At 44.9% G+C, this 21,751-nt stretch overlaps 1 protein-coding gene across 1 annotated transcript in view; it reads left to right on the top strand.

The window, feature by feature from the left end:
• IL20RB (interleukin 20 receptor subunit beta) overlaps positions 1-21,751 on the top strand; it is a 330,657-nt gene that overhangs the window by 280,451 nt on the left and 28,455 nt on the right. Inside the window, exons 3-5 of the mRNA XM_030216535.1 lie at positions 4,701-4,891; positions 8,432-8,556; positions 15,328-15,478. Coding sequence (XP_030072395.1) covers positions 4,701-4,891; positions 8,432-8,556; positions 15,328-15,478 — 467 coding nt within the window. The remainder of the gene's footprint in view (positions 1-4,700; positions 4,892-8,431; positions 8,557-15,327; positions 15,479-21,751) is intronic.

Genomic DNA, 21,751 nt, shown 5'->3' with positions numbered 1-21,751 from the left:
CCTTGCTATTGATGTCAGAATTTGAGTCTTTATAGGTATTATGGATGTTTGTGCAAGGATCTCACTTGAACCCAGAACACTTAAGCATGTCAGGAAAACATGGATTTTTTATATTTGATGTTGTTCTGTTCTTTAGTTTTCTCTTAAAATGTTGTAAACAAAAAAAAAACGTATATGTCCTTCAACACCCTTTGCCAATGTCACTTAGCTGTGGTTGAATTTATTTAGGTGAGGTCTTTCTTGCATTGGAGCTCAGCCGGAACCCTTCAGGAGATAATTCACCGATCTCTTCTCCCTAAACCTCACTTATAAAGAAAATAATCAGGGAAGAAAAACCTTACAACTCCCTGGCTTTTTCAGGCACTGACTCCTCTCTGGTGACAATTAATCAGTTCTCAATACTGTGGCCACACTCTCTAATTGAAATAAAATAAGTTAAAGGAGGACTCACTTCACAGCCTATTTCTCACTGTAAATTCCCTATTCTATAAGGCGGCCGGAAGCTTTTACACTCCATTCAGGGATCTTACACAGTAACACATCCCATATTCAAATTCCATCTCACAGACTTCACATATAAACATAACATTTCCCTGCACAGCTATCAGATTAATCTGGAGAATATAGCATACTCATACAAAAACAGTGCTGGATTTTCTTTAATCTGCAGTCTGATTCCAAACCCTGTACTGAACTCAGAACTCTCACCAACAACACACCTTTCCTACAGACACAGCTTAATGGCTTCTTTCTTCAAATCACAGATTCACCTCTCAGTCCTTCCCCTGTGTCAGAGTTAAAATCCTTACACACTTTTTCCTGACACCCTTATAGTTTCTTTCACTTAGTATAACTACCAGCAGAAATCACAGTCTCTCAGAACCTGAGTCTCAACTGTTTTCCCCTATTCTTAAAAGAGTAGGCAGCCATGTGTCCACTTAATACCTGAGCATACAGACTCTCATTCCACCTTCCTTGACCTTAAATTCCCTTAGAACTTAACCATTCCATTCACTGCATGCAGAAACATACCTTTCCTCCACTCAAAGCCAAATTAAATATGGTTTAAACTTTCTCACAGCTTTCTATAAGTACAACTCTCTCTCACCCAGAACACATCAGGTTTCCCCACATGTATTCAGCAATACAACCATAAGAAAGGCAGTCTGTTTATTTAAGTACTCACTTTTAAGCTCAAATCATCTCATTCTCAGCACCAAAGCTCACCTTCACTCACTTTCAATATTAAAGTACCCTTTTTCAATATCACATTTCACTTTAAACTCATAAAATATACTTTTATTCCTCTTACATTAGACAGACTCACAACATACGTTTTTTTCTTTCTCACTCCATATTCACAGCCCTTCTCTTCAGCTCACCCAGTCTCCCTGGCAACTCACCCCCCCCCCCCCCCCCCCGCCCCCAGAGGATCTGACATCACTCAACCAATCAGCTTGTCAGAGAAAGACAGTTTTTTTTCTCTGATCTGTTTAGAATCTCCCTCCCCCATAGAAGTTACTGCAAAACTTCCTACACAGAGAATTTCAAAGTCAATTTTAACCTGACTTGTACCCAAAACAGCAAGGAACATTTTATAGTACTACCCCCACTTAATCATGGTTTATTTCTTGAAAAATAAAACCACATTTAAGAAACATCTCACACTTCACCTAACTCCCTTTATAATTTCCAAACTAACTTTAAACCTTTTCCAGCCAGCAGCATCCACCAACACCCTGGCACAGCCCCCCAGAGCCCCAGGAAAAAAAACATTTAATATATGATACCATATATTACACTACAGAAATATACAGGTTTAGCTGCAGGAAAGGTACTGTGTGTATGTGAGGCTGCATTAGTTGTGTGCATGGATCAGAACTCTGAGGAATGCTGTATGAGAGATTGATGATTATTGTTGTTTTCTTTGTTTTAAAAAAAGGACCTAGAAGTCTGTGTCTCTAAAAAGAGATAAAGTTTTATTTTTGCAGTGTTTGAAGATGTGACATGTGCGTGGAACCTGGTAGAATGTGTGATGTCAACTGGAAAAATTCAATTGTAGGAGTCATTTGGAAAACCTGAAGAGAGACAGAGGCAAGTATGGCTGCAGTCTGAGTTTTAGGGAGACTAAGGGTACTGTTTTAGTGAGAAAGGGGAAAGAAAACTTCTGTTTACAGGGATGAGATAAACGGACACTAGAAATTTATCTTAGTTGCTGTCAAAGCTCTGAAAAGAGTTGAAGAGCTTGGGATTTCAGAGAAACAATATTCTCCTGAGGGATAGGACAGGGGATTAAAAGAGAAAGTTATTAATTTCATAGTTTCATTATAAAAGGGAACTGGTGTTTTGAGAGGCTGGTTTTAAAGAAACAAGAGCCTTTACAAAACAGATTCAGGGAACAATTTGTTTTTTTTTTTAAGTAATTTCTGAGGAGAAAGAGAAAAGCATAGCTGACAAACAGTTTAGAATGCCCAGTGCTGTACTGAAACTGAAGTGACCTTGAGGCAGCTTTAGAATGTTGGGGTCTGCATAGGAGCAGTACTGGAAGCAGCATAGAATATTCAGTGCTTCATTGGAACTAAAGAGGCAGCTTGGAATCAGAGCAGTGCTGGAAGCTTCTTAGTGACTGACAAAATCTGAGACTTGACATGTTGTAGAATTTATGGATTCTTAAGTGAGAAAGGTTTGTGTGCTGCATTGTTGTGTGGAGCATTGTTGAGAGTGAACTGTTTAGTGTGCATTAAAAGACCTTATGGGATTGGGAATATTAGCACAGGGACAAATAATTATATTTTGTTTTCAGAATTAGTTAGTACTGTATACACGGCTTTTCTGCCAAAGAAGACACTGATTCAGCTGCACACACAGGCAGTCAGAGTCTTCCTTTGATTTCTTTGAGAAGGTTAGTAGGTTCTGAGGACACCCTAAAGATTCAAGGAGGGGATCCAGAGACTGAACCAGCTGCTGAGAACCTATAGTACCCACCGCAAGAAAGCGCCAGAGCCGGTGAAGTTGTTTTTTGTGTGTGCACACTCGGTTTTCTTTTTAATTGCAAATGTCAATTTTTGGTGGTATTTTTATATGGACATTGGGCCAGGGCAGAGTAATACTTTGAAAAGCTGTAGTAACCAGGAACACAAAGGCTGCTTAAGCCTAGTTAATTTTGAAGACTCCTGTTGAAGTAAAGCTGTTTAAGGGTCTGTAAAGAAAAAGATACACATGTAACACATACATGCAAGCTTAGAAAAAGGTTAAAAGAATATTTTAAAATGACCTGCAAGAGAAAGAATAATTGCTGAATTATTACTACTACTACTTATCATTTCTATAGCGCTACAAGACATACACAGTGCTATACGCCATACACAAAAGGACAGTCCCTGCTCAAAGAACTTACAATCTAGATAAGACAGGTAAGCAGACAGAACAATAAGGGTAAGGGAATAAAGAGGTGAGGATAAAAGGGCAGGGCAAGTGAGTAGTGGTTAGGAGTCAAAAGCAGTGGTAAAGAGGTGGGCTTTAAGTTTGGACTTGAAAACGGCCAAAGACGGGGCTAGACGTACAGGCTTGGGTGGTCTATTCCAGGCGAGAGGTGCAGCAAGATAAAAGGAACGGAGTCTGGAATTAGCAGTAGAGGAGAAGGGGACAGATAAGAGAGATTTATCTACAGAACAGAGTGCCCGAGAGTAAATATTGCAGTTTAGAAAGCCCACGAGGTTTTAAATTTCTTTTAGGAATTTTAAAATGTAAAAATGCACTTTAGCTAATGGTATTAGCTCATTATATTAAAACTGTTCAGGATATTTATTTTTTTTAATGTTTATGTGCAATAAAAACTTGAAATACCTGTAAAGCCTGTGGAAGCCTTTTATTGCATGTTGCCTGTGTGGAGGTCTCACTCACTCTAACAAATAAACACTGGTTGATATTTTTAGCGGCAGTAGTGATAAGGGTGGAATTGATCTTCTTTTCAGGGGAAGCATCTTACCCCCGGTGCTGTGACCAATAGTAAGTTTTGTTATTGCTGTGAAATGAAGCAGTGCTGAAACCTAGGGGGCGCTACATAAGCAACGGCTGGATCCAGTGGAGGACCCAGCTTTTACTTATGGATGTAGGGCAAGAAATGAAGCCCTGGATACAGAGAAGAGAACACATAGCGACAGCGGCGTACCAATGGCGGGGCGGTGGGGGCGGTCCCCCCCCAGGTGCACATTGCTGGAGGGGTGCAGAGAGCAGCCACGCACCTGTTGGCTCTGTTGGTTCCCTGCTCCCTCTGCCCCGGAATAGGTTACTTCCTCTTCTGGGGCAGAGGAAGCAGGGAGCCAGTGGAGCTAAGAACCACGTGGCTGCTCCTAGCAGCTAAGAATGCACCCGGGGGGGGGGGGGGGGGGTTGATGGACTGGGGGGTGTCATTGCGCCAGGGGGGTGCGCATCGGCGATCCGCCCCGGGTGGCAGCCGACCTAGGATCATCACTGCATAGCGAGCAGCAGAAACAGACTGGGATCATTATGATCAGGAAAAAAAAAGTCACCAGTCATTTTAGTGTTTGGAATATATCCAGTTTGAGAATTTACATCTGCTGTGTTTCTTTCTGTTTTCCTGGTATTGTACTGCTTGCAGAGTCTTGCTTCTTTGGATTTCAGATTAATTTTTGAAGAACTTGAAGAGGGGCTTGTAATAATTCTTTTTTCTTTCTTAGGGAGTTTGAAAAGATTCACTGGAACCAAAGTTGGTTCAATATCAGCGAGTGCTGGTCCATTTCCATTAACTGGTGTGATGTAACCCATGAGATCGCAGCCAATGTTTTATACAATCTAAGGGTCAGAGTAGACTGGGGCACACATAGATCAAACTGGACTGCGCTGGATCAACCCTTTAATCGGATTACAAGTAAGAGGTTTATTTCTGCATTGACTTTATCTGATTTTCATTTTATACTCTTTCCCTTGATATTCAAAACCATTTAACCAGCCAGGATTGCTAACTAACTGGTTTTCAGCCAGCCTGATTGGTTTTTATTTGGCTTACAGCAGACCTTTAAAATTTGCAACAGAAAAGTCATTTAGACTGGAGGGAAATTGTTTTCAACACTATCTGGTCCTGCTTCTGGTAATTGTTCTATGGGGTTAGTAGAGACCTCAGGTGGCTCTTCTATATGCTGGACTTTGACTTGTAAATGATCCCACAGCTTCCACAACAAGAGGACAACTCTTCTGACCTGTGAAGTAATTGTAGGAGACCCCTTTTGGTAGGAAATTAAGATTGGTATAAAACTCCAGGCCTTTTTGAATAAGGGGAAGAAGGTCCTTATCTAGCCCAGTCGTATCAAGAGAAGAAAAGAAGTGGTAATGACAAAGTTGTTGAGTCTTCTGCACTTGCCTGAAGGTATAATCTGGAATGAAGAAACAGCCCCCCCCATCACTTTCTAAGGAGGAAGATAAAGGTCCTGTTACAAGGAAAGTAACTGCATCCCATTTGTTTGTACCCTAGCCAGCTTAACTCTTACGTGTATAGGAATAAAGTAACCATAGATATTATATGGTAGTCTTATTATTAGGTTTCAATTTTTTTCTTTCCTCTTTATGTTTACACTTGTACATTTTACTATTTTATGCTGTTAACAAAAGTTTGATGTTAAACTACAGTATACCGCCTTGGGTGAATCTCTTCATAATGACAGTTAATAAATCCTAATAAATAAAATAACAGACATTTTTATTTCTGAAAGGCTAGTGCCCCACATTCACTTCAGTGGCGTAGCCAGACCTCACATTTTGGGTGGGCCCAGAGCTAATATGGGTGGGCACTATATGTATATATATATATATATGTTCTTTCAAATCATGTAACAACGTTTTCATTTCCATACTCTGTAAGCCACATTGAGCCTGCAAAAAGGTGGGAAAATGTGGGGTACAAATACAATAAATAAATAAATAAATAAATAAATAAATATATATATATATATATATAGATAGATAGATAGATAGATAGATAGATAGATAGATAGATAGATAGATAGATAGATAGATAGATAGATAGATAGATATATTTTCGGAAAGCACTAAAGACAGACCTGTTCAGAAGAGCATACCCCACTGACCCAACATAAAAATACCTGGACACTTGCAACACAATGTAACCAAAGACCGTAACAGACATTACCTGACTCTTCTTCCCCCCTTCCCTCTCTAAGTTCCCCCAATTGTACCTACAATACATGCACCTCATTCTACAACAGTATCACTTTGTATTCATTCATACCATGTATTTGTTCAGACCGGAATCGGTTAACGCCATTAACGGTTACATGTAAGCCACATTGAGCCTGCAAAAAGGTGGGAAAATGTGGGATACAAATGTAACAAATAATAATAATACATCCAGCAACATAGGTAGCAGAAGCATAATAAAGTTGCTCTTTTACTAAAGCTTAGCACCCCCACAATCCTGGAACAATGTTTTCAAATTGTAGTAGCACCTCAATAATAGCAACACAAAAATCCATTTGTTGCCAAGTACTTTGTGATCCTGCAAAGAGGCTTCTTAGAGCCTTTATTGCAAACCATAACACCAGTTCCAATAACAGTACCTTTAAAAAGGCAGCAGTGAATATACACAACAGCAATACATATCCCACTGGAAAAGCCAGACAAGTCAGACTCATAGATCCCCATACAAACCACATGCCAGCAGAAACTCTCATTTGCTCGTGGTCACATGCAGACCACAGACCAACCCTCATCAATTACAGAATAAAGGACCAAAAATTATAAATTTATTGATTTTCTAAATTTTTATGCCGTATTATCTCTGCAATTCTAAACAGATCACAATTCAACACACATTAATTTTAAAACATATTACCAAAATATAAAGACCTTCCCTACCCTACCCCATCCATCCCAGCAGCCTGGCATCAGCTTTTCCCTTCAATACTCTCTATCCATCCCCGTAGCTCAGTATCAGCCCTTCCCTTCTCTACCTTACCCCCCCATCCATCCCTGTAGCCCAGTATCAATCCTTCCCCACCATCCATCCCATAGCTAAACATGAGCTCTATCCTTCCACCCCACTCTTCCCTGTAGCCTAGCATCAGCCCTGTCCTACTCCCTACCAACCCCCTATGAAATTAAATAAAAAAAGACTTTTTTTTCATGCCCACCTCTGCACGCACCGGTCCACCCAGAGAAAACCGCCGGCGCCTACACTTTTTAAAAAATTTTAAACTAGGCACTGCAGAGACCGTCCCCACCTAAAAACCCACCAAAATGAGAGAAAGACAACTTTTTAAAAATTAAGCTAGCTTGCCACTATTAAAATTTATTGTTGGGGAATTTTGGGGTGAGGATGGGCTCCTCATTGCCCTAGGCACTGGCAGTGAAACGTCTACCCCCCCCCCCCCCCCATCCAGAAGCCCACTACCAGACCACAGCCATCATTTTGATAACAAAAGAGTAATCAAAATGGTGGCAGGTCATGGTGGTGGGCTTCTGGGTGGGGGTGGGCTCTTCACTGCAGGGCAAAAAAAGGTATATTTTAATCATTAAATATATACATTTTTTGCCCTAGGCAGTGAAGTACTTACCCCACCCAGAAATTCCACAACAATAAATTTTAATAGTGCCCACCAGGCCCCAGCTAACTTAATTTAAAACAAAAATTACATGATGATGTTAAAATTATGATGCAAAAAAACCCAAAAAGCATTTACAATTTTATTACCTGCTGCTGGGCTGGGCTGGCAGTTGCTGCTGCTTGGCAGTAAAGTTACCTGTCCTAGGGCCGAGACAGGAACTCGAGTTGATTCTAGACCTTTCTCTTTCTTTCAATTCAATTTCCCACGTTTCCAGGGAGGGCAGGGCCAGGCTGAGGCTCGCACAACCCTGCGTGCGTGCATGTGGCCATGTGCAGCAGCTATTTTTTTAGCCTGCCCTGTGCCCTCCCTCAGATGCCACGAGTGAGCGGACGACGGAGCCGAGCGGAGTGAGACGAGAGCGAGGCTGAGGCACACTGCCGCACACAGCCACGTCCGGTCCGGGTCATACCGCTACCGCCCGCTAGGATGGATGCGAATCTACAACAACCACGACGCGCTGCAAGTACATTCAGCGCTGAGCCGACTGCCACTCTGCCTCTCTCTAGTCTAAGGTGGGCTGATGTCTGAGCCTGAGGCTGAGCGCGGGTGCCCGCGACGACGACGTACGCTAGGGCAGCTAGGCTACTGCATGCAGTGTGTGTGTGTGCGCTTGGGTGGTGGGCGACCCTGAGCCGAAATCGAAGCCTGGAGACTAGAGATCAGCTGCCAGAGCGCCGCAGGTGCCATCTCTGCTGTCATGCTAGGCTGCTGCAGTTGTGTGTGCGCTTGGGTGGGCCTGGGCCCACCCATAGCTACGCCCCTGATTCACTTTCTACCCTTCTGTTTTTCAGCTTTCCTTACCCCCCCAGAACTAAGCTTGCAAACAGATGGCATGCATATTATTGTTAAACTAGAAGACCTTGGCCCTAACTTTGACTATGAGTTGTTTTACTGGAAGAAAGATGAAGACACTTTGGTAAGTAATGTGGATCCATTCATATGCAATCTGGGACCAGTGAATGAGAGACTATTATATGCCTCCTCCATTTCTAAAGTTATAGACACCTTTCAGACATGACTGTCACTGAAACATGACTGCTACCACATACCAAGATCTGTTTCTAGTTCAATGATTTTTGTCAGACAGACCATCAACATATAAATGTAACTGGCTTTTTCCGAGGACAAGCAGGCTGCTTGTTCTCACAAGTGGGTGACATCCACGGCAGCCCCTCCAATTGGAGATCTTCACTAGCAACAACGTTTGCTAGCCCTCGCGTGCGCATGTACAGTGCGCATGCGCGACCGTCTTCCCGCCTGAACGTGAGCGTGTTCGTCAGTCTTCTTTTTTCTGCGGCTCAGGACGGCTGTTTACGGACATTCTGCGCCTCAAGGAGACCCCTCACGCCCTTTTCACCGCGTTCTTCTGTTCGGAAGTGTCCGTAAAGTCTTCCGTCGCGTTTCTTCATCTTGTTTTTAAAAAAGTGTTTTTTCTGCTATTTCCAGTGTTTTTTCCCGTAAGTTTCCTTTCGTCGTCGGAAGCGGCCTATTTTGTCCTCCTGTACGGGTTTTTCCCTTGTTTTGGTTCCTCTTTTTGTCACCATCGCGAATTTTGATTTCGCCAGTGTGATTTTTCCGCCCATGTCCTCGAAGCCTGCCAGTGGCTTCAAAAAGTGCACCCAGTGCAGCCGGACGATCTCGCTCACTGATAGGCATGTTTCGTGCCTTCAGTGTCTGGGGGCCGGTCATCGTCCTCAGGCCTGTACCCTCTGTCTTTAGCTAAAGAAGATGACTCAGGCGGCAAGGTTCGCTCAGTGGAGCCTCTTGTTTGGAGCTTCATCCGGTACTTCGACGCCTGTGGTACCGAGGTCATCGGCGGTATCGATGTCGTCGGAGGGTGCATCATCATCAGGAGCGCAGGTGAGGACTGTCCATTCCCCTGCTGGTAGCGGTGAACCCTTGAGCAGGTCTCCGCCTGTCTCGAGGGCTCCTGTGGTACAGGCCCCCCGGGATCGACCTGTTTTGGACCCGGCCCCGAGGAGGCGTTTGGATTCAACGTCCTCCTCTTCGGTACCGGGAGGTACCGGTGACCTGCTTCATGCGAAGGCAAAGAAGCATCGGCACCAGTCACCTTCCTGTTGAGGTACCGAGAGCTCTGGGTCACCGAGGGATTCGGCACCAGCTAAGTGTCGACGCCGGGAGGATCGCTCGCCCTCCATACAAGAGGTGTCGATGCGCTCTACGATGGACAGTCCGGTACCGCCTCTGCGGCCCCAACAGATTCTGAGCTCATCGCCGGTACCGGACCCCTTGCCTTCCTCAACAGCCGCTCTGAACGAGAGCCTCAGAGCCATCCTTCCAGGGATCCTGGAAGAGCTATTGCATCCTTCCGCTCTGGCACCGGGGGTGCTTGCGCCTCCGGTGCCGTTGAGAGAGGCGACAGCTGGCTCCTCGCCCGTCGTGAGGTCTCCGGTCCTGGTATCGCTTGCGGTACCTGCATCGGTGGCCTCCCAGGCTGACTCCCCGACGACATCGATGGAGGGAGCTTCATTTCCACTGGTGCGGGAGTCTTCCTCTCGACGTACCCACCATGGCCATGTTTCCATGGAGTTGAGGCGGGCCCGGCTTCGGACTGCAGTCCACGAACTGGTGTCTGACACAGAAGGTGAGGCCTCGTGGGAAGCAGAGGAGGACCCGAGATATTTCTCTGATGAGGAGTCTTGTGGTCTTCCCTCTGATCCTACTCCCTCTCCTGAAAGGCAGCTTTCTCCTCCTGAGAGTCTGTCTTTCGCGGCCTTTGTCCGGGAAATGTCTACGGCCATTCCCTTCCCTGTGGTCACGGTGGATAAGCCAAGAGCTGAAATGTTTGAGCTTTTGGACTATCCCTCACCACCTAAGGAATCGTCCACTGTACCCATGCATCATGTCCTCAAGAAGACATTGCTGGTGAACTGGACGAAGCCGCTAACTAATCCCCATATTTCCAAGAAGGTAGAATCCCAGTATTGGATCCAAGGGGGACCCAGAGTTAATGTGGACTCAGTTGCTTCATGACTCTGGTATGGTGGATCTGGCCCTTAAGAAGGTCAAGAGTTCTAGGGAGTACGCTTCGGCGCCCCTGGGTCGTGACTCTAGAACCTTGGACTCTTTTGGGCGGAAGGCCTACCATTCTGCTATGCTCATTTCCAAAATCCAATCTTACCAGCTCTACACGAGCATTCATATGCGGAACAATGTGCGGCAGTTGGCGGGCTTGGTGGACAAGCTCCCTTCTGAGCAGGCCAAGCCTTTTCAGCAGGTGGTCAGGCAGCTGAAGGCGTGTCGTAAATTCCTGGCTAGGGGTGTTTACGATACTTTTGATGTCGCTCCAGGGCCGTTGCTCAAGGTGTGGTGATGCGCAGACTCTTGTGGCTGCGTGCCTCCAACCTGGAAAACAGGATCCAGTAGCGGATTGCGGACTCTCCTTGCCGGTGGGGATAATATTTTTGGTGAAAAGGTCGAACAGGTGGTACAGCAACTCCACTAGCGGGACACCGCTTTCGACAAATTCTCCCACCGGCCGCCTTCAGCATCTACCTCATCAGGTAGACGTTTTTATGGGGGAAGGAGGACTGTTCCCTATTCTACTAAGCGTAGGTACAACCCTCCCTCTCGCCAGCCTGCTGCCCAGGCTAAACCCCAGCGCGCTCGTTCCCGTCAACAGCGTGCGCCTCAACAGGCCCCAGCAGCTCCCCAGCAAAAGCAAGGGACGAGCTTTTGACTGGCTCCAGCAGAGCATAGCCGAAATCAAAGTGTCCGTGCCGGATGATCTGCCGGTTGGGGGGAGGTTAAAATTTTTTCACCAAAGGTGGCCTCTCATAACCTCCGACCAGTGGGTTCTCCAAATAGTCTGGCTGGGATACGCCCTCAATTTGATTTCAAAACCTCCAAATTGCCCACCGGGAGCTCAATCCTTCAGCTTCCAGCACAGGCAGGTACTTGCCGAGGAACTCTCCGCCTTTCTCAGGGCCAATGCGGTCGAGCCTGTGTCACCAGGGCAGGAAGGGCTGGGATTCTATTCCAGGTACTTCCTTGTGGAAAAGAAAACAGGGGGGATGCGTCCCATCCTAGACCTAAGGGCCCTGAACAAATATCTGGTCCGAGAAAAGTTCAGGATGCTTTCCCTGGGCATCCTTCTTCCCATGATTCAGGACAACGATTGGCTATGCTCTCTGGACTTAAAGGATGCTTATACACACATCCCGATACTTCCTGGTCACAGGAAGTATCTTCGATTCCGTCTGGGAACACAGCATTTTCAGTATTGTGCGCTACCCTTTAGTCTCGCGTCTGCACCCAGGGTGTTTACAAAATGCCTAGCGGTGGTTGCAGTGTCGCTATGCAGACTGGGAGTGCATGTGTTCCCTTATCTCGACGATTGGCTGGTGAAGAACACCTCTGAGGCAGGAGCTCTACAGTCCATGCAGATGACTATTCGACTCCTGGAGCTACTAGGGTTTGTGTTAAATTATCCAAAGTCCCACCTTCTTCCAGTCCAAAAGCTAGAATTCAAAGGAGCTCTGCTGGACTCTCAGACGGCTCGTGCCTACCTTCCGGAAGCGAGGGCTGATACTCTTCTGTCTCTCGTTTCCTGGGTACGGGCATCTTAGCAGATCACAGCTCGGCAGATGTTGAGATTGCTCAGCCACATGGCCTCCACAGTGCATGTGACTCCCATGGCCCGCCTTCATATGAGATCAGCTCAATGGACCTTAGCTTCTCAGTGGTACCAAGCTGCTGGGGACCTAGAGGACGTAGTCCTGCTGTCCATGAGTTTTCTCCAATCCCTGCATTGGTGGACAATTCAGTCCAATTTGACTCTGGGACGTCCTTTTCAAATTCCTCAGCCACGAAAGGTGCTGACGACGGATGCATCTCTCCTGGGGTGGGGAGCTCATGTCAATGGGCTTCACACCCAAGGGAGTTGGTCCTTCCAGGAAAAAGGTTTGCAGATCAATCTCCTGGAGTTGCGAGCGGTCTGTAATGCTCTAAAGGCTTTCAGGGATCGGCTGCCCCTGCAAAATATCCAAATTCAGACAGACAATCATGTATTACATCAACAAGCAGGGGGGCACCGGATCTCGCCCCCTGTGTCAGGAGGCCGTCAGAATGTGGCTTTGGGCTCGCTGGAACGGCATGTTTCTTCAAGCCACGTATTTGGCAGGCGTAAACAACAATCTGGCCGACAGGTTGAGCAGGATAATGCAACCTCATGAGTGGTCTCTCAATTTGAGAGTAGTACGCAAGATCTTTCAAGCGTGGGGCACCCCCTTGGTAGATCTCTTTGCCACTCAAGTCAATCACAACGTCCCTCAGTTCTGTTCCAGACTTCAGGCCCACGGCAGGCTAGCGTCAGATGCCTTTCTCCTGGATTGGGGGGAAGGCCTCCTGTATGCTTATCCTCCCATACCTTTGATGGGGAAGACTTTGCTGAAACTCAAGCAAGATCGAGGCACCATAATCCTGATCGCTCCCTTCTGGCCACGTCAGATATGGTTCCCTCTTCTTCTGGAATTGTCCTCCAAAGAACCGTGGAGATTGGAGTGTTTTCCGACCCTCATTACTCAGAATGAGGGGGCGCTTCTGCATCCCAACCTCCAGTCCCTGGCTCTCACGGCTTGGATGTTGAGGGCGTAGATTTTGCCTCTTTGGGTCTATCCGAGGGTGTCTCCCGTGTCTTGCTTGCTTCCAGGAAAGATTCCACTAAGAAGAGTTACTTTTTTCTCTGGCGGAGGTTTGCCGTCTGGTGTGACAGCAAGGCCCTAGATCCTCGCTCCTGTCCTACACAGACCCTGCTTGAATACCTTCTGCACTTGTCCGAGTCTGGTCTTAAAACCAACTCTGTAAGGGTTCATCTTAGTGCGATTAGTGCATACCATTACCGTGTAGAAGGTAAGCCAATCTCGGGACAGCCTTTAGTTGTTCGCTTCATGAGAGGTTTGCTTTTGTTGAAGTCCCCCATCAAACCTCCTACAGTGTCATGGGATCTCAATGTCATTCTCACCCAGCTGATGAAACCTCCTTTTGAGCCACTGAATTCCTGCCATCTGAAGTACTTGACTTGGAAGGTCATTTTCTTGGTGGCAGTCACTTCAGCTTGCAGAGTTAGTGAGCTTCAAGCCTTGGTAGCTCATGCTCCTTATACTAAAATTCATCATAACAGAGTAGTCCTCCGCACTCACCCTAAGTTCTTGCCGAAGATGGTGTCGGAGTTCCATCTGAACCAGTCAATTGTCTTGCCAACATTCTTTCCCCGTCCGTGTACCCGCCCTGCTGAATGTCAGCTGCACACATTGGACTGCAAGCGAGCATTGGCCTTCTTTCTGGAGCGGACACAGCCCCACAGACAGTCCGCCAAATGTTTGTTTCTTTTGATCCCAACAGGAGGGGAGTGGCTGTCGGGAAACACACCTTATCTAATTGGCTAGCAGATTGCATTTCCTTCACTTACGCCCAGGCTGGGCTGACTCTTGAGGATCATGTCACAGCTCATAGTGTTAGAACCATGGCGGCGTCAGTGGCCCACTTGAAGTCAGCCACTATTGAAGAGATTTGCAAGGCTGCAACTTGGTCATCTGTCCACACATTCACATCTCATTACTGCCTTCAGCAGGATATTCGACGCGACAGTCGGTTCGGGCAGTCGGTGCTGCAGAAGCTGTTCGGGGTTTAGAATCAAACTCCACCCCCCTAGGCCCATTTTTATTCTGTTCCAGGCTGCACTCTCAGTTAGTTGAATAAGTTTAGGTCAATCTCAGTTATGTCCTCGCTGTTGTGAGGCCCAATTGACCAATGTTTATTGTTTTGAGTGAGCCTGGGGGCTAGGGATACTCCACTTGTGAGAACAAGCAGCCTGCATGTCCTCGGAGAAAGCGAAAGCTACATACATGTAGAAGGTATTCTCCGAGGACAGCAGGCTGATTGTTCTCACCAACCCGCCCGCCTGCCTCCCCTTTGGAGTTGTGTCTTCCCTTGTCTTTGCTATTTACTGGACTGACGAACATGCTCGTGTTCGGGTGGGAAGATGGTCGCGCATGCGCACTGTGCATGCGCACGTGAGGGCTAGCAAACGTTGTTGCTAGTGAAGATCTCCAATCGGAGGGGCTGCCGTGGACGTCACCCACTTGTGAGAACAATCAACCTGCTGTCCTCGGAGAATACCTTCTACAGGTACTGTATGTAGCTTTCGCTAAATCTGAAAACACTGCCTTGAACCCAGTCCCTTTTTTGTCCAGCTAAATAGGTGTGTATAGAAAACAGAAAGGTGGGTAAACTGCATGGAGGAGTAGTTATAACTCTAAACAAAAGCATAGAGTGGCAGTTGCAACCTTACTAGGTAGACTAGGAGGGATAATTTATTTGCTGTCATCTACTATGTTAGATGAGGTACTAGATCCGACTGTTAGTCTTCATTCACCAGAGGTGACTATTTGCCTGTTTTAGCTTGTCAGCTGCTTTGGGATCTTAGTTTGGATTAGATGAATGGTATTATATTCACAAAATACTTTAAAGGGTATACTTATCAATGTGAGCTACATATGTTATTTTAACACTAACTGATACTATTTTAGCACAGATCCCATTGTAAGCAATGAGACCTAAATAACTGGGTTTAACAGCAAATTAATATATCTTACCCATAGCCCATATTGATAAATCCCCCTCTTAGACTACTAGAATGATCTGTTTGTTTCTTACACATTGGTAGGTATATAACAAAACTGTAAATGAGGCTAGCACACCAGTACACCTGGAGACTGTACAAGCAAAGATGGATTACTGTGTGAAAGCGCAAACATACGTGAAAGCCATAAACAGGAGGAGTGATTTCAGTTCTCCAGTGTGTATTAATGTGCCAGGTAAGATGCCAACCCCCCAAAATTGTGTGTATAGCTCTGCAAGGTAATACACATATCATCTTCACTTTACAAAAAGAACACTATGCATCAATATTATTGAAAAGACATTGATATACTAGATTGCTTTGATAACATCGATAATGTGAACACTACACTAATAACACAAACAAGACATCAGTCTATTAGAGGAGCATACATCCATAACACTGATAATGTACTGAAGGACAAATATTATACTAATAACACTAAAAATTAATATAAGAGGTCCACATATCAGGAGCAGTGAAAAGGTACTTATGTCAACATGCTGCCTTTATTTGATGAGGTGAGTTTTGAGAGATCATTCATGTGACGTTCATAGCACATTTTGATTTTTGCAACATGCTGTTCTGGGAATTGTAGCAAAGTTACATATAATCTTGACAAGTTATTCAAAATTCTACAATGTGGGGTTGTTGAAGTGTATATGCTGCGAGAACTACATTGACTTCCAATAGCAGCCAAAATTACGTTCAACAACCCCCCCCCCCTCCCCCCTTAGTAGTCAACATCTTTTAAACTGGCTAGTGTAATCTGAGCACCAGCATTTTTTCAGACTGGTACCTGGGTAAGCAACTGGATAAATTTGCTTACCCAGCCTTTTTGCTGTCCTAATTTTATCTGGGCAGTTATCCAGATGGAAGACTGAATATCGCTGCAAACTGGCTTAATGCCCCCCCCCCCCCCCATTTTCAACAGGATTACCCAAATAATGTTGCTGAAAATCTGGATATGAACAGGATATCCCAATTTCAACCATTTTACACAGATAAAATCCATTGAATAATGATAAAACACAGATTAGATTGTAAGCTCTTTCGAGCAGGGACTCATATTTAAGTGTACAGTGCTGCATACGTCTAGTAGCGCTATAGAAAATATAAGTAGGAGTACTAGTAGTAAAAACATAAATGATGATAAAATTTTAGCTTCTGTGTATCCAGCTGCACCCCATGCCCTCAAAGTATAGGCATACTATTTGAGCTCTCTATAAGAGAGAGAGAGAGAGAGAGAGAGAGAGAGAGAATTAATATGGATAAGGAACAGTGGGGTCATTTTATAAAGGCATGCTAGTGTTCTTAGTGCTCGCTAGAATAAGCACACACTGTGCATCCTATATATTCTATTTTAACTTTTTAACATCAATATTTTTAGTATTTTTCTGTTTTCCTGACTTTTGCTTTTTACATCAGTTATCCATTCATAATTTCTCCCCTCACCTCCTTGTTCCTTTCCTCCTTTATTCCTGTCTGACACACTGCCCTTTCCTCTATTTTTTCTTTTCTGCCTGTCCACTCATGTTCTTCTCCTGTTTCCTTTCACGAACCTTCCATATCCTTCTCTCACCCCAAAGCTCTCCCATTTCTGCTCACCCTGTTACCTCCCTATTCCATTTTATCTTTCCAATACCATATTTCTGTCATCCTCCTACATCACCTTGACAACCCCCCCCCCCCATGGCTGCTCCCATATGGTTCCATCCCATAGTCCATCACCTCCCCTTTACCCCCCCATGTCCAAAATCTTTCCATCTCTCTTCTATTCCTCCCTCCGTGGGTATAAAAGTTCTACCTTTGTTTCCTCCTTCTCTGTGCCCCCGGGTCCAAAGTGTCTCCCTTACTCCTTCCCCTCCGCCCCCAAATCCAACATGTTTCCATCTCCTCCCCCTCCACTCCCAGATCCTTCCATCTCTCTTTTTTCCACTCCTCCTGGGGTATAACATTTCTCCTTCTCTGTCCCCTCTTTCCCACTTTCCCAGGGACATCTCTCTTCCTTCCCTTCTTCCCTACATTAGCTTGAATGAAGAGCAATATTTGTAGCAGATTCTGTACTTTTTCAACAGATCTAAACCTTCTAAATTTCTTTAGAGGAGGAGGTTTCTTATTTATATGACATTGCCTGTTGGGATCCTCTACTTTCTCTGTAGTAGCAGGACGATCAGATGGTGGGATTGCTGGGGTGGGGGGGGGGGGGGGTGACACATCCATCATATCTACAGCTATAAGCTTCTTGGATGCTTCTTGAATACTGTTATGATTCCTACATGGCCCATGACTACATAGTAAGATGTTTCATTTGTCTGGTCGGAAAAGCATCAGCATGTTATTCAATGTTCAAATATGTGCTTATTAGGTATTCCGTTGCTAGTATGCATTTATACCTATGTTGCAGCCATTTTGAGAGGGTTCGTGAAGGAATAGGCCTACCCTCTAAATTTGCATCCACTCCCTTTTATCAATATCATGCATGGGCAGACCCCGGGAGGCCAGTGCTCTCACCGTTCGTTCGCATAATGCATCGGGTCTGGAGATGGTGGCGAAGAGTGCAAGGGCGTCACCATTTCTACAGTTTGTTGGGAATCAGGGATTCCTTTCCTGGATAGACTCTGCGAGATTTCGAGAGTGGGAGTAAGGGATGTTTGGTGGTGGGAGACATTTTACAGGTAAACGGGATTGGATGCCATCCTTCGATCAGGTGAAATCCCGAAGTGACATGCCCAACTCTCACTTTTTATAACATATGCAGGTTAGGCAATACTGTATCTGACTAATGCAATCACAGCAAATATCCTTCTGATGGACAGAATTGGATAGAGCATTTGTGGGAATTTCACATAATACCAATATGGTATGCACTGCTTTGTGATCAGGCAGATTCAATCAATCATTTAGGGCTAATGACTTGGGGGAGAATGTTTCTCCAGAAACCCATAGGTCCCTTTTCTCAAAACTTTGATAGGGGATTCCCCAGGCTGATCTTCAAGAAACTCAGTTTAATCTATTGCACATGTCATATATCAAAGAAATTGGGGCTGTGGCAGGATGATACGTGGGAATTGTGGGAGGGGGGATAGGTACATGGCTTCATAGTTTCCTAGAATGTCCCACTTTAGCTACTCTCTGGAGAGGTACTATTAGCGCTCTGGAGACTGTTGTTGGGTCCATCACCTGGGAATTATACTTTTGAACCAAAGGGAGCAAGTGGTAAGACCCATGGGTATAAAATTCTTACTCTTAGCCATTTTATTGGTATTCCGCGTTATTTTACGCCACTGGGTGGATGCCAACACGCTTAGTTATGCAGAGTGGCAGCTCAGAATGTACGAGCTAGGCATCAATGATCTTAAGGATGCTTCTCCGAGACATATTCCTGACTAGGAATATTATAAGTCATTGTGGCTTTCATTTCATGCCCTGCACGGGACACCATAGAGTGTTTAAGGATTGGACATCTATGTTGCCCTAGCATATGTTTGGATTGATGTCAACACCGCTTGTGGGAGTGAACACAAGAAGATGATTGTGATTAGGCAAGGGAATGAAAGGATGTTTGGCGAGCTATGTTTGAGTGTGTGTGTGTGTGGGGGGTACAACTGGAAGGTTCTGAGGGGTGTACATTTCACTTTATTGAGTTCAGATGATGCCGAGGGAGTAGTAAGTCTGGAAGACCGAAGCGTAGTTCTGTAATGCACATGTATTTTGCATTCTATGCTCATATTGAATCACTCCTGTTACACTGTGTTGGCATTTGGAATTTGTATGTCTCTTTTCCCTCAATATTTACAAAAAAATAAAAAAACATCTTTATTCTCAAAGGGAAATACTTTTCCTTGTTAATGCACTGGATTTCAGGATGACCTTCTCTGCTTGTAATGCTAGACTCGGTACAAAGGTGACATTGGTGACTCGAGCTCGTTCTTCCTACGGGCTTCAGCTGGAAGGAACATGTGATGTGGATGAGATTAGCTTTGGTTCTTCTATCACCCACCTCGAAAATTGGTTAAAACAGTGTGCACCCAGGTTAATATTGGTCAAGATGTTTGTGGTAAGGACAATTTACACCCATCAAATTTCAACAACACTTTCTGAATTCACCAGCTCAAAGAAGTTTACAGTAGTTGGAGAAGCGCTTGTTGGTTTTGTGAGGAAGTCTGTCCATGTCAGCCGTTTGCGCTGAGATCTGCCGGATTCTTGTCGGTCAGCACGTAATGTCGTTGATTAGATCTAGTGCTAACATATATATATTTGTAACCGAGCACCACCTTGTTGTCTGTGTAAAACTTAACTGAGTCTGGCTGGTTATTCATCTCATGTGCCATCAGTTCTGCTATTTCCACTGCCAAAACTGCTCCACACAGATGTGGGATAGTATAATTGAGCCGTGTAGCTAGTTTGGCCTTGCCAAAGATGAATTCCATATGGATGTTGCCATGGAAATCTCTGTTTTTTCAGGAAGACCACTGCAGCTATGGCCTTCACCTTGTAGCAAGTGTTCTCAGGGACATGGAGATTAAGTATGTGGGATGTGGAGTTCTTTCTTCATGTTCCCTATTCTTGCCTATTTTTCTGTGGTGATGGGGCATCCTATTCATTTGAGCTTGATGAGAGTTCACACAGTAAGGTTTTTCCTTGAATGGTGCCTGGTGGGTTGTACAGGCTGTTCACCAGATGCGTCGTCAGGTATATGGTTTCTCTTGGATGGGAACTGGGAAGGTGACTGTCTTACTTCAGGTCTCAGCTTAGGCCAAGGCTGCATTGTAGTGGATGTGTGTTCTTTCCTTAGATCCTTCAAGTCTTTAGGGTGATCCGCTGGATGTGATTTTTGTGGAGTCTCAAATTGGCTTCTGATAACATCATCACCATTCTTCAAACCATCATCTACATAAGTTTTTTCTCTACGATCAGCCTGGCATCAACACCGTACTCCTTCTCTCTTTCTTGTGTAGTTCATATCACCACCACTGGTGATGGGATGTTCCCAAAGATGTGGGCTCGCATCCTGTATTCAATTACTTCTCCACTAATGTCATCATTGCGGCACCACAGGAACCTTAAGCAATTCTTGTATTTGTAGAAAACAAAGTAGCAGAACATTTGCTGACTGCCGGCTGTTATGGCAATGGGCTTTTTTCTGAAGAGGATAAAGATCCACCAAGAATTAGAAGCCATCCTAATATTAGTAATAATTAATGAACATAAAACCCAGGACATAACTTCAACACACAATATAATGTCAAAGACAGTCAACAATGCTGAAGATTACAATTCGGATTTGCCCTGGTTTCTGTGGATGGTATACTCTGAAGGTGGTTAAGTACAAGCACTCTCCTTCAGAGATGGTGCTGTTGGTAATCATGTCCTGCAATGAAGGTCACAAAATGCTTCCTTATTTCCGGCTTCCTCTACAAGGTTTTCTGCAATGAGGCAAGCTGCTTCTATTGTTGGAAGTTGAGGCCTGTGCTTACGACTTGGGAGAGGAGCCGTTCAGCTGTTTGACTCATCTGTACACTTTGCTTATGATTTTCAGGAACTCTTCAACAAAAAAGGCAGGTGTGTCATCATCCTTGGTGGTCTGGAACACTGAGCTTCCCAGGTGTTTTCCTAAATCTGCTGAGATGAATGTTTTGCAAAATGATGGGTCGACGGTCCGTTTCTTCTGAACGGGAGCCTCCTTGGTGGTTAGGTGGTTGGTACATGGTTCAAACAGGAAGGTGTGCCCACTTTCTAGAACATTGGTAGAAAATACATTGACACCTGACCTTGTTTGATTGAAGCAGATGTCACCCATTATCCAACCTCTGGTTGTCTGATATCTGGTCACATTCGATTAATATGGGCAACCGTAACCTGGTGCTGCCATCTATTGCCTCCAATACATAGCCGCTTACTATTCTCCCCGACACTTGTACGACCCCCTGCACAAGTTTTCATGAATATATGAGATGTATTGAAGGATAGCAAACAGGTTATAGAACTCTGACTTTGCAAGGGACCTGTTGCTCTGCTCATCTATGATAGTATATGTTTAGACTGCGTTGTCAGGCTGTCCTTTGGGATTCACTTTGGTAAAGCATATGGCCACAAACGGCAGGAAACACCAGAAGTCTCTTATCTTTTCCTGAAATTTACTTTTTTTAATTAATGTAGCCAATTTACTGAGTTAGTAGATTCTCAGAAGTTATGCCCCAAAGCAAGAAACTTCTTAATTTTGAGACCTGTATTAGTGGGTGGAGAGGAAGCCTTAAAGCAGAGGTGGAAGAGCGAGCAAGTGGAGGTAAAAAAACAAGTTTACTGTAGGGGAGCAGCATATGTACTTCCAGACAAAATGGAGAATGTCTGGCTTGTGGTAAAGGAAAGGTGTGGTAAAGGGACAGATAGGGACAGACCCTGAGACCAGGTAGCAGAGGACAGTCCTCGATTTGAGACATAAGGTCAAAAACTTGTGGTGTAGAAA

The sequence above is a fragment of the Microcaecilia unicolor genome, chromosome 10 (genome assembly GCF_901765095.1).
Source record: "Microcaecilia unicolor chromosome 10, aMicUni1.1, whole genome shotgun sequence".
NCBI classification, from domain to species: domain Eukaryota; kingdom Metazoa; phylum Chordata; class Amphibia; order Gymnophiona; family Siphonopidae; genus Microcaecilia; species Microcaecilia unicolor.
This window is presented reverse-complemented; position numbering and strand designations above follow the sequence as displayed.